The 13,343-nt window shown below is 40.3% G+C and overlaps 1 protein-coding gene across 1 annotated transcript; it reads right to left on the bottom strand.

Annotated features, from left to right (window-relative positions):
* Nucleotides 1–414: 414 nt before the first annotated feature.
* Nucleotides 415–12,035, bottom strand: LOC310785233 (E3 ubiquitin-protein ligase znrf2-like). Its single transcript, XM_083646242.1, has 4 exons — nt 11,306–12,035; nt 9,047–9,142; nt 5,909–6,014; nt 415–1,768 (listed from the first exon to the last, which is right to left on the bottom strand). The coding sequence occupies exons 1-4, from the start codon at nt 11,610–11,612 to the stop codon at nt 1,711–1,713; spliced, it is 567 nt and encodes a 188-aa protein (XP_083502368.1). The 5' UTR covers nt 11,613–12,035; the 3' UTR covers nt 415–1,710.
* Between the last annotated feature and the right edge of the window lie 1,308 nt (nt 12,036–13,343).

The following is a 13,343-nucleotide window of genomic DNA, read 5'->3' as shown; positions in this document are numbered from 1 at the left end:
AAACAATAAAGAATTATTTTAATCTCCAAATGTTTTACCATAGAAACAAGTTTGTCTAGTCTTTTACGTTTGGATTTTTTATTCTGGTACAAAATCATTTGAAATTGCATTTATTTGGGTTTTGTATCCAAGATAAGACTTGCACTATAAAAATTAAAATCTACGATTCAAATAAAATTACATGGGTGGCAGAGCTCAGTCTACAGACTGATTTCAGGCAAACATTAAAACAAAAAGATAGTTCACAGAAAAAGAGCCAAGGAGGTTCTTTCAATGGGCCACCAGAGGCAGTGTGGTTTGATCTACAGATTTTATGACCAGCTCCAGCTTCATCTTGAAAGGAGTAGTGATTTGATAATGTTGTTTTTCAATTTCTCAATTTATTTCAGGGTGGTGTTGCTGAGCAATGAACCTATAAATGACAGCTAGTGCTAGAAGCTTGAGGAAATGCAGACAAAACTGCACTGGGCACTAGATGTCAGCATCTCACAGAGGAAGGTTATAGCCCATGTAGACCTGCTCATACAGGGAACTTTTTATTACATTTTTGTCAATTAGAATCTGTACCATATTCTGGCACAAATAACAAAATCACAGGAAGCAACTAGTTGAATGGCAGATAGCGTAAATATTCAGTGTTTTGTCAGATAGCAGACTAGCCTATTCAAGGTGAGACAGACAGGCAGGAAGACATACAGATGAGAGACAGACTGGCACATTGGTGAAAGGAGCTGAACTGCTTGTCAGGTGGGAGTCTATCAAATGTATGCCAGAAACCAATTTCTAACTAACCCTAACCGAATTTGGAAGCATCAGGACCATTGTTGACAATAATGTCTTGTCAATTATCAAAACTCAAGAATGTAGCTGATATAAGCAGCAGGTTTGGATGAAATAGTGATGTGCGGTAAAGTGACACACGGACAATTTTATTTTTGTGCAATTCATTGCAGTACAAACAGAGAATACAATGAAACAAAGGCTCAAAGGTTACAGGTCAACTTTCCAGTAGGCACCTGTGACATAGCAGCTTATTATGACTCTCGAGAGTCTGAATCATCATAGATATGTTTTAGTCTAACTTTAATGCCACCACTAAACTACTGTATAGAATCACATGACCATGGCTCTGAATGATTTAATAAGGTCTGTCAGAGCCTATTCTATTTGGTCTAGGACACATGATTGTTGAAAGAAGTTAATTATGAGCCATTGGTGCCCTGTTGCTTTGCAGTGATGATATATCTGGCTAGTGTCAACATCCAGTTCATCACCCATTAAAGCTGATACCATTTATCTGTAGGGTTGTCTTTCACATTGTGCACCATCAGCCTTATGAGCCAGTCGCTAGAACAGGCGTCAACCTGTACAAGTCCTCTGCCGTAAAACACACCCTGATCAGCAAAGTGCTTCGATAATATCAGGTTGTGTGTGTTTTGTGTGAGCTCGTTTGAGGCCATCAGGGGGCATAAGCAGTGTTCATTTCATATTCCACCGATGGTCCTCTGAACATTCCATGTTATATAGAGCAACAACTCCGTAGTCCGTTGCTGCTCCACGAGGCAATACGAGTAATCCTGTACACAATAATGTCTTACAATCCCTGAGGAGCGCTGACGCTGGGTTGGCACGGACAGTGTTGACATGTGGTCGGGCCACGTGGCAGATCGCAGTGAGCAACAGCCGATCCAAACCCAACTCCAGCAGCCGCTAGTCAGAGGGATGCTCCGGACACGAGCGGTTCACCTCAAACCACTCGTCTATACACCTGGAAGAGGGAGAGGAGGGGAGCATGTGTAAGCTTAGAAGAAGAGAACTGAAAAGCAACGCTCAACTGCCCCCTTCCCATTTGCCGTTAACGTGCAAGCATCTTGTACCCAGAATAGATTGTGTCTTTTTCATTATTTAGCTGGATTACATGTACACTTGACATTAACATGTAACTTTGGTATATAAAGTAAAACACAGACTGCAGTTCCAATCACCTCCTCTCATAATACTATTCATATTTACACCTTTTAAAATTGACAGTAGGCTAAACGCCTCGTCTTCCACCAGTATCTATTCTTGACAATCTGTTTTTTTGACAATGATGTTGCTTGGGCTTGTGTGATTAGGTTCATTTCCATTTCTATAATGTCTATATGTGGAAAGGACATGTTTCTATAATGTCTATATGTGGAAAGGACATGTTTCTATAATGTCTATATGTGGAATGGAGACACACAAAAAAGGTGGTCAACAAAAAGTTGACCACCCTTTAATGAGCACAGTTTTTGCCCTAGGAGGCTGAAATTGGACATGAGGTCAAGTGTCTGTATGTGTGCGTGAAAGTGGCTAAAAGGGGGGTGGTGAGGGGGGCACATTTTGAAATGCAGGATTGATTTGATTTGATTTGATTGATTTTGCTGATTTTTATTTTTGGTCATCCAAACACTATGTACAATCCCTCTATGTTCATATAATCAAAACAATAGACATAACACATTTTACATAGATCTTGACCAAAAAAAGGTATGGGCTGAAGCTAAAAGCTTATTTTGCCCACCCTATTCACATACAGCACATGACAAAGAAAGAAAAACAAGTGTGAATCTTTATAAGAAAAGAAAACAAAAAAGGAGAAAAACAAAAAAAGAACATGCTTCCTGCTCATACTTTATAATGCATATTTAATAGTTGTACATGATTTATTTTTATTTTTGTTTATTTTTTTTAATTGTCTTTTTATTTTTTTTATTTTTTACCTTCTATCTATTATTTTTTTCTTCTTCTTTCTTTCCTTCCTGCTTCATGATCCATAAATAATGACAATGCATGATTAGTCTGCTTCATGATCCATAATGACAATAATACATGATTAGTCTGCTTCATGATCCATAAATAATAACAATAATACATGATTAGTCTGCTTCATGATCCATAAATAATAACAATAATACATGATTAGTCTGCTTCATGATCCATAAATAATAACAATAATACATGATTAGTCTGCTTCATGATCCATAAATAATAACAATAATACATGATTAGTCTGCTTCATGATCCATAAATAATAACAATAATACATGATTAGTCTGCTTCATGATCCATAAATAATAACAATAATACATGATTAGTCTGCTTCATGATCCATAAAAAATGACAATAATACATGATTAGTCTACCTCTCTATACCTACTTGTCATCTTGTTTTTAAACAATCTTTTGAATGCACTAATCGAACCACACATCGCCAAGTCCCCCTCACAGGAATTCCACAAGCCTACCCCTTTCACAGACACACAATGTTGTTTAGTGTTTAATCTTGCCCATGTTGTTTCAAAATTGCCTGTGCTTCTAAGATCATACTGGGTATTTTTAATCTCAAACAGCGTCTGAAGACATTCTGGAAGTAGATTGTGTTTAGCCTTGAACATTATTAACAAGGTTTGAAGCTTAACTATATCCCAGAATTTTAGTGTGTTTAAGTTTATAAATAAGGCATTGGTAGGCTCACGGTACTCTGCTCTTTTGATTATTCGTATAACTCTTTTTTGTAAGATAAAAATTGGCTCAATGTTGGTTTTGTAAGTGTTTCCCCATATCTCCACACAGTATGCCATATATGGGACTATAAGGGAACAATATAGTAAGTATAATGAGTTTTGGTTCAAGATCTCTTTTGATCTGTATAGTATAGCAGTGGTTTTAGACATTTTTCTTTTGACAAGATTTATGTGAGATTTCCAACTTAATTTATGGTCAATTAACACTCCCAGAAATTTATATTCATATACTCTTTCAATTTTGATGTTATTTATCCTCAGTGTGACTTCATTCTCTATTTTTTTGTTTCCAAATATCATGAGTTTTGTTTTACTTATATTCAAAGATAATTTGTTTACATCAAACCAAGTCTTAAGTTTGTTCAATTCTCTTTCCATTGTCTTCAGAAGCTCTTCCAGATTTTCCCCATGGCAGAATAAGTTTGTGTCATCCGCGAACAAAACATAATTCAAAAGGTTTGACACATTACAAATGTCATTGATGTACAAAATAAAAAGTTTGGGACCCAAAACTGATCCTTGAGGAACTCCACATTTTACTTTCTGCATATCAGATTTATCATTGTTAATTTGTACATGTTGATATCTATCTTCAAGATAACTTTTTAACCAGGAATGTACTACCCCTCTAATACCATAATATTCCAGTTTCGTCAGTAATGTTTCATGATGAATCGTGTCGAAAGCCTTTTTAAGGTCTATGAACACACCAGCTGTATATTCCTTATTATCAATGGCAGTTGAAATCTGTTCTGTCAGTTTCATCACTGCCATGGAGGTGGACCGATTTGCTCTGAAGCCATACTGTTGGTTACACAATAGATTGTTTTTTCCAATGAAATCGTCCAGTCGGTGGACAAATAATTTCTCTAGAATTTTTGAGAACTGTGGAAGCAGGGAAATGGGCCTGTAATTTGTGAATAGGTGTCGATCTCCATTTTTATAAATTGGAATTACTTTAGCCGTTTTCATGCTGTTTGGGAATATACCTGTTTGGAAGGATTGATTGCATATATAAGTCAGTGGTTTTACAATATATAGTATAATATCTTTTACTAATTTCATGTCAATACCCATCCAGTCAGTGGACTTTTTGTTTTTGCATTTTTTCACAATATCAATAATTTCCTGTTCCTCAACACTACTAATAAAAATGGAGTGTAGATTGTTTTGCATGGTGTCTCCAATTTTCCACGTTCCAGCCCCATCACTCTGCTCCACAATTTCATTTGCTAGGTTGTTACCAACATTGACAAAAAAGTTATTGAATTCATTTGCTATATCTATAGTTTTATTTATAATTTTATTATTATCTTTAACAAAATAGTTTGGTATCTCTGCTTTTCCAGCACCATTTTTTATTATGTTATTTAACACTTTCCAGATACCCTGGGTGTTACTCTTATTTTGCTCCAATAATTTATGATAGTAATCTTTTTTGTTTGATCTCATAATAATTGTTAATTTATTTTTATATATCTTATATTTATTTTCAGCTTCCTTGGTTCTTAATTTTAAGAATCTTCTATATAGGACATTTTTCTTTTTGCATGCAATTTCTATCCCCTTTGTGATCCAAGGTTTGTCCACTAGGAGGTGCTGTCTGGTGTGTTTTCTTAGTGGGCAGTGTTTATCATAGGCCATCCTTAATGTGGTCAAAAACACTTCATATGCTTGGTTGGGATCGCTAATGACATATACCTCATTCCAGCTTTTAGTACTCAAGTCCAGCTCAAGGGCAGCAATGGCTTCAGGTGTTCTATGTCTAGTAAAATTGCATGTATTTATCTTTTTTTCCGTCTTTGTTTTAAAGACATTCTGGAAAACTGCAAATACAGGAAGATGGTCACTTATGTCATGTAAAAGTACCGTAGTCCTGCTTCGATATTTAATTCAATCTTATTTGTAAATATATGATCAATCAGCGTGGCAGTATCTGTTGTGATTCTACTAGGTTTTGTTATGACTGGGGGTAGAGGGCTGAAATTTGTCATGGAGGTCAAGTGTGTGAAGGTGTGTGTTTGTGTTCATGCCAATAGCTTGTTTGCAACCACGTGATTCCAATGACGTTGCTGCTCTCCCAGAGCTGCTATGGAGAATGGAGAAAAGCGAGTATGCAAGAGGGTTGGATGCCGCTCCACGCTGCAGGTATCGCCAGAAGATTGCAAAACATATAGGATATGGGGGGGGGGGGTTCAAAATGGATGGCTGGCAGAGGCAGGGTAGGTGGGCTGCCTTTGCCATCCTGCATTTCGGAAATTTGCATAGGTCGCAGCTATTGCAAATTTGCGCTTGTTTCTTTCTTTGTCTCTGTTTGCATATGTTTGCTTATGTGTGTGTCTGTGCGTGTGCGTTACCCTTTGTGGTAGATGCAGAGACAGGGTAGCCTGGCGATGGTGTCTCCCTGCTCCAGCTCCTCTAAACAGATGGCACATTCCCCAGAGTCTCTGGACAGGATGTCCTCTGAGAAAGACAACACCCACAGACAATAGGGTGAGCACAGACACCAAAACACCCACAGACAGACCGCTGAGCACAGACACCAAAACACCCACAGACAGACCGCTGAGCACAGACACCAAAACACCCACAGACAAACCACTGAGCACAGACACCAAAACACCCACAGACAGACCACTGAGCACAGAGACCAAGCCCAAATGTTTGTGGTTCACACCTTAACCTTGAATTTCCATAAGTAGCGTTGGGTATTGGTTGGATTGTAACTATTCTGATTCGAATTCTGCTTATCGATTCCGGTCCTTAACGATTCTCAATTCCGATTCTTTGAGGGGCGAGGTCAAACTCAAAACAGGTCACATACTTATTTCGCATAAAAAGAAGAAGAAATTTCAAACCATTACACAAGTCATATTCATATCATAACATTGCTTATCATTTATTTGTGTAGTGGTCCGTGTCCGCCACTGACTTTGTTCGGGGGCGAACTTGGATTTAGACTATGCTCTGCATGCAAAATTTGTTTAGGAATCAAGAAGCAAAATAAATTCCCTTCCGATTCCTTAATCAGAATTTTGGAACCGGTACCAATCTGGAAGCAGTTCTCGATGCCCAACCCTCATTATAAGCACTATTCATCTGCTGGCCTTTATAACGGGGAGGTATGCAGTAGAGGTTGTTACTACGTAATGTCAGATGAAAGATGTTGAGAGTGAATATGCGGTAGGCGGCAAAAAAATAAATGAAAGACCAGAATTTTGAAGTATTTATAACTTAAACACATTTTATAGGCTAAGTATATAAAATACTCTACTTTGAATAATATTATCATATGTTTTTTTAGGGTCCCCTGCTCGAACTGCTACCTCTGCGACCAGTTGTTTTTGTTTTTTGTTTTAGATATAGCTGTTTATTTGGAATGAGCAAGAAAATGCTGATTTCAGTGAGAATTCCCAGTGAACTGCAGCAACATTTTAGAATTCTACTGGGGTCTAGAAGGTTACGAATTTAAAGTCCATTGCTATTTGAACGGGTGTACTTGCATTACTATGCTATTATAATAGTATCATTATATCAGTGGCAAAAATGGTCTTAAAATGTCAATAATATCGTTCGTCGCAATTATTTCTGGGACAATATATCAACCAACAAACAGTCGTTATGGTGACAGGCCTAATTCCATGCGTTTCTGCATATTTGGGTCTCTGTGTGTATTCACATGTGTCAGATGTATTTACGTGGGGCCCCACAGTCAATACCCGGGGCACTGGAGTAACTGGGTCTGTAGTCGTGTAGCTGTTCTAATGTAGACCGGTTCCACTGTGCTTTGTAGATGTTTGGATCGGTTGTGTGTGGGGTAGGAGAGCCACATGCATGACGTCTATGCACCTGGACGCCCCAGATCAAATATGAAATACAGTCTGTGTGGAGCGTATGTGTTTACCAGTAACATGCATGCATGTGCACTGCCTGTATGCACATGTACACTATACTGTACACTGTAGGTGTGTGTGTGTGTGTGTGTGTGTGTGTGTGTGTGTGTGTGTGTGTGTGTGTGTGCGCGCACACTACGCAGGTGCTCAAACACACAGTTACTCTGCATGAGTATGTGTGGCTATGTAGATACCGTATGGATCTGCATACCGGTAGTTGTGTTTGCTTTGATCTTTTATGTGCTGCACTGCTGAAGGCCCTAGTATAGATGCATGTTTGAGTCCATAGGGCCTGGGGAACAGTTGATTGCTAGTTAAAGGAACGGGCGGGTCCACAAAACATTCGTGGAGTTTCACAGCAAAACACCATTTCAGAATTCTCCTAAACAATTGAAGTGGATGGATGGGGTCCAACTTTCAAACAACAACAACAACAACAACAACAACAACAACAACAACAACAACAACAACAACAACAACAACAACAACAACAACAACAACAACAACAACAACAACAACAACAACAACAACAACAACAACAACAACAACAACAATTGTTTTGTAAACAGGAGTCAACACTTTTCAGGCACTCTTGAGAAATCTGATGTAGAAATTGTTGACTGAATGAATTATTATTATTATTATCATTATTATTATTATTATTATTATTATTATTTTTTTTTTTAAGTTTGAAAGTTGGACCCCTTCCAGTTCAATTGTATAGGAGAATTCAGCAATGGTGTTTTGCTGTGAAAATCCACCCGCCTGTTCCTTGAAACAACCTCATCAGCAAGTGGCAGCAACAATAACATGTGAAAGATGGAGGAAGGGACGGGAGAAGAAGTAGCCTGGCCCCAGCTGCTCTCTGAAGCACCAGTATTGACATGAACTCATCATTAGCCGCGCCTATTTCAGCACGGTCGCCAGAATAAACCATCAGCATTGTACATTTGTTTCTGACCCCAAAATATGCTGCATATCACGTTTCTGGATAGGTGTATTTATCAATGATAAACTGTTATGTCTGCTATTGAAATAGCGCGGTGGCCAGTAAGGGTGTTGCGGTCGGGGTGGATGGAGGCTGTAAACACTTGCCTTTCACACTGGAGGGCCGTGTTCGATCCCCAGGGTTTCCCAAGTCTACATTTCAACCATGAGTCACATTGAACATTTTTTGTAAGCCTAAATCAAACCATAATCCTCACTTTAACCAAGTTGTTTTACTTGCCCAAACATATTGTTTTATTTGCATGTAATGTTGGAAAGGCAGCAAGGTTTTCAAATCAACCGCCCTTACGTTAAGATTGTAGGTTTGCAGAAACGTAAAACGCCATGTTTTAGAAACGTAAAAAGCAGATGCTTTCGTTCAAATTCACGTTGAGATTGTACGTATCCGTGGATTGCAGAAACGTACAACACTGACATGTTATTCTGGCGACTGGGCTGCCTATCGAACGAAAACGAACAAGCAAAACTGAGAAACGAGAGAAGACCAACTGCTTCAGCCCTGAGTATCTCTTTCTCCCTCTGTTCTCGTACTGTTGTAGGCCAGGTGTGTGTGTGTGTGTGTGTGTGTGTGTGTGTGTGTGTGTCTTCTCTTACTGTTGTAGGCCAGGTGTGTTTTGCTGAAACACATGAGCAGATGCTTCTCCATCTCGTCCGATGCCACATACTTGGAGCACACAGGACAGTGGAACCCTGAGGAAACGCACAAACACAAGGGGTTTGAGGACCCAGATGCTCCAGCGTCTCCCCCATCACTCCTCGTTAACACAGGAACGCACAGTATACTATAGATAAGTTAAATCTTGTACAGTACATGTCCTGACATGTCCATGCATCTAGCAGCCTTCAGTCAGTCTGTCTGTCTGTCTGTCTGTCTGTCTGTAATAAACAATCAACTGCAGGCCGCAGCAAAGAAGCAAAACAGACATTGATTTATGTTTGTGTTCAAATATAGGCTTTATTTAAGCCTAAGCCAAACCGCCTAACCTTAACCAAGTCGTTTTAGTTGCCTAAACCAGTGGTTCTCAAACCTTTTCACCTCAATGACCCCTAAACTGACACAAATTAGACCACGGGCCCCATTTGATAAGATTTCATCCCAGGATCCCCCATCTGATAAGATTTCTGATTTTAGATGTTTTATTACAGAAAGTGTATGAAACCCATGACCAAAACAGTCATACCTGCTGTCATTATATTATTTTTGGATGGAATTATAGTGAAAATATATTATTTGCCTTTTTCCTGGGGACCCCCTGGTACCCCCCCCCCCCCCAGGATCTCTGGGGGGCCCCGGACCCCACTTTGAGAACCACAAAGTTGTTTTATTTGCCTAAGTAACTATAACCAACACCGAACATTTTGAAATGAACAGACGTGGCGTTTTTCTAATTAATGGTGGAGAAACATAACTGACGGACACCGGTGGTGTCAAAAAATTAGTTGGGCGTTAAGAAGTGAGAAAGAGTCAACATATACGCGTTGATAGATAATGAGAATGCGGTGAAATGTCACCCATTCTTTCTTTAACACAAGTTTCTATAACACGAGAGCATATCTTTGCCTTCATCTCGGGTGTCTGTCTGTGTGCGCATAGAAATGAATTATGTGATTTTCTGATTAATGAGTTTGACCCACATTCACCCAGCCTCGCAAACCTGGGTGTCTTGTCAGCTGAGCTGAACCAAGATTCATGGGGTAAGAACTGTGTGACCTGAGATAAGCTAACGTGCTGTAACCTGTTTTAACACTGTTGGCTGAAGAAAAGTGTCAGAAACCGGGAACATAGAAATACACAAACAAATAGACACGTGATGTGGCAGAGACAGTAATGACTCCAGTGTGTGATGTAAACATGGTGGATGGGGTCATGTGTTGGCATGGGAGGGGAGGCGAGTGGGGTAAATAGGTCAAACCTGTAAACACAGTCAGCCTCTGAGATCTGAAGAGTCACGACCGTATCTGACGAGCAAAGGTTATCAGCGACGAGGTTATTAATGATTACACTTCCTCCTCGTCTCGGAAATTATATCTGTGCTATTAAAATTCAACTCCAACAGAAATGTAGGGAGACACAAGTGAAATAATAGCTTTCGTTTTCGTTTTCAGCAATACCAAACATTCTGGTTATTAGAAGGTCGAGAAGGTCCTGAAATTAAAGTTGATCTCAGTCTCAACATGTCGGATGACAAGTTCCCTGTCTTTCGTTTGGGACGCGACTCACCAGTTGAGAAACAGAGATTCAGGAAGTTTGCTTCAGTGTAGGCACTGGGCAGAAATACTGAGTGTGTGTGTGTGCATGTGTGTGTGTTTGTCTCACCGCCTCCGTGTGTGTGTGTGCGCGTGCGTGTGTGTGTTTGGGTGTCAGACAATGTGTAACCAGCAGGAAGCTCTTATCTGACTGCTGACCTACATATGCGCTCTTCCTTCTCAGCCACATTGATAAACAAAGGCTGTGAGAGAGAAGCTGCATGCAGTGGAGCCACCTGTGGCTGCAATACAGTCATTAGTCAGAAATTGCCATACCTGTTATAACATGTCAAATGGAAAAGTATGGCAACAATCCTATATGCATTTTAGAGGGATACGTTATCACTGCAAAACTATAACTCCTGTATGAATACATAATATCACTGTTACAGTGCCAGAGAAGCAGATTAAAACAATTACCATAAAGTAAGTACCATATGTTCACTTTAAATCACTATTGAGCACCACAGACACACTTTAAATCCATGTAGGCTATATGAATAATATCATAGGAGATAAAAATCACTATTGAGTAGTAGGCTACATCTAGATTATATGAATATTATAGCACTATGCACGTGAAAGTCTCACCGAGCTTTGTCTTACCTTCAAGCAAGTGAGGGGACAGGTGGGCCGGTAGGGACCCAATAAGCAGCCTGTGGCCCTCAGGAGACAGCTGGCCCTCGTCCTCAGCGTCCGTGTCATCGAGGCTTTGATTGAGTCCGTGCGATTGAGTCGGTATACTGAGCCCCGAGCTGCTCGACCCTCCAGCCGTGTAACGGATCCGGGGCCCATCGGGGCCATTGGTGAACCTGAAACCCGCGATACCTCCGGAGTTTCCAGAGGGGAGGTCCGAGCTCGAATAAGCCCGGGTCCTGCCGTCAAAAGCTGGGTTGCTCTGTTTGGCACCCATGCTGCGTTGGGGTAAATAAACAACACTTATTGAGGACACGTTTTATGTTTAGCCTCGACGCATGGTTAGAGTGAATCCTTAAGAACTGACATCGGCCACAGGCACAGAACACACGAACAATAGGCGACGTGATCCAACCATCGACCCAACATCCCAAAGTTTCACGGTGCGCTCTGTGCGTAAAGTGCGCACTCGCTGACGCACAGATTAATTTCCAAACGGTCGTTTTTCTTGTCTGAGCCCTTCCCTGTGCTCAACAACATGCAGTCGAGGCAGAGTCTAATACTTTAACTTCAAATTCTCCAGTTCCTCCTCTCCTCTTCAGACGAGGGAAGAAAATCGACAGTTGACCCAGAGCCCGTCGGGTTCAAGTTTGTTTTTGTGCTGCGCTGTGGTCGTCTGCAAGGAAAATAAAAGCAGGGATTGCCCTCCTCCCCCTGCAGGCAGCTGCGTCAAGCTAGCCAGAGTGATGCGAGACCGGAAGACAAGTAATCGTGCCTTCAAAATAAGAATGTCACTTCTGGGAAGGAAAAAAGTTACTAAAACATGGAGTGAAACTTTGTGTCTGTAAAATAGATGCTAAAGGACTGTATGCTGAAATAAATCATCCCGTCTCTCTCTTTTGATCTTTTATTTTATTTATTTATTTATTTATTTGTTTATTTGTGGTCACAGGAATATTACCCAGACTCAGAATCAGCTTTATTGGCCAAGTATGTGCACATACAAGGAAATTGGCTCTGGTTCGCTTATTACGGACCTTTTGCACTCCTGTTTTTTTAAGCTTATTCTAGCCTACTCTTTCACTATCCTGGGTAAACCCAGCCTCCCCTCCACGTGACCTTTATGTACTATCAGTCACAGAAGCTTTACGCTACAGGTATAGCCTGTGACGTCACATTGAAGGCTGGGTTTACCCAGGCTACTGTTTCACTGGTTGTAAGTCACTCTGAATAACAGTGTCAGAAATGCATGTAGAATGTAAAGTGAACGTTATGGGGCATGGAAAAATGCCTTCTGTATGGGCAAATATATGGCTAAATAATTAACTGACTTAAACATAGAAAAAACTAGGAAAACTAACAAAAAGTCACAAGGGCTCAAACACAAAATACACACCATAAAACTTATGTGGACGTATTATATTGTAATAGTAAATGTAACCCATATGCACAATTATACAGTATAGCCTGCATGGATCCATCTGTGTCAAGTCAACCAGAATAAGCCACCACAAAATACACACTTAAACACTCATAACTGTGCTTTTATTTTGTAGACCAAATCGGCTCACTTCCGGCATCATCCTATCTAACTGACACAGTTCTGTGGGATGGCAGAGCAGCAGGTCATCTGAAAGCCCTCCATATTAGGTGCTTTGTGTGACATTAACTTCACGTAGGCAGAGGCAGAAGAACAAAAACACCTGTCCAAGGCCTCTGTTCACAAGGTTTATTGAACAATTTCACACACATCGGAAGACAAACAGAAAACACAGCATGAGAAACATTCAGATATAGCCAATAAAAAGACAAACACTGGCAAGCCAGAGTAAACCGGCTAAAGAGAAACCTCTGAAACTGACTTGCATGTGTTTGGCTGCAGGGCGGGGTACTGGAGGGGCCTAAAGCGTTGCAGTGCATAACGTCAGAATAAGAAATACAGGGTGGGCAGATGTCGGCTGAGCTGATAGGAAATATTTGCTCCTCCCTGTGATATCACTCAGGGCTT

Source organism: Poromitra crassiceps, assembly GCF_964638095.1.
Source record: "Poromitra crassiceps genome assembly, chromosome: 11".
Lineage (NCBI taxonomy): Eukaryota > Metazoa > Chordata > Actinopteri > Beryciformes > Melamphaidae > Poromitra > Poromitra crassiceps.
The sequence above is the reverse complement of the archived record's forward strand: the minus strand, read 5'-3'. Positions and strand labels throughout refer to the sequence as shown.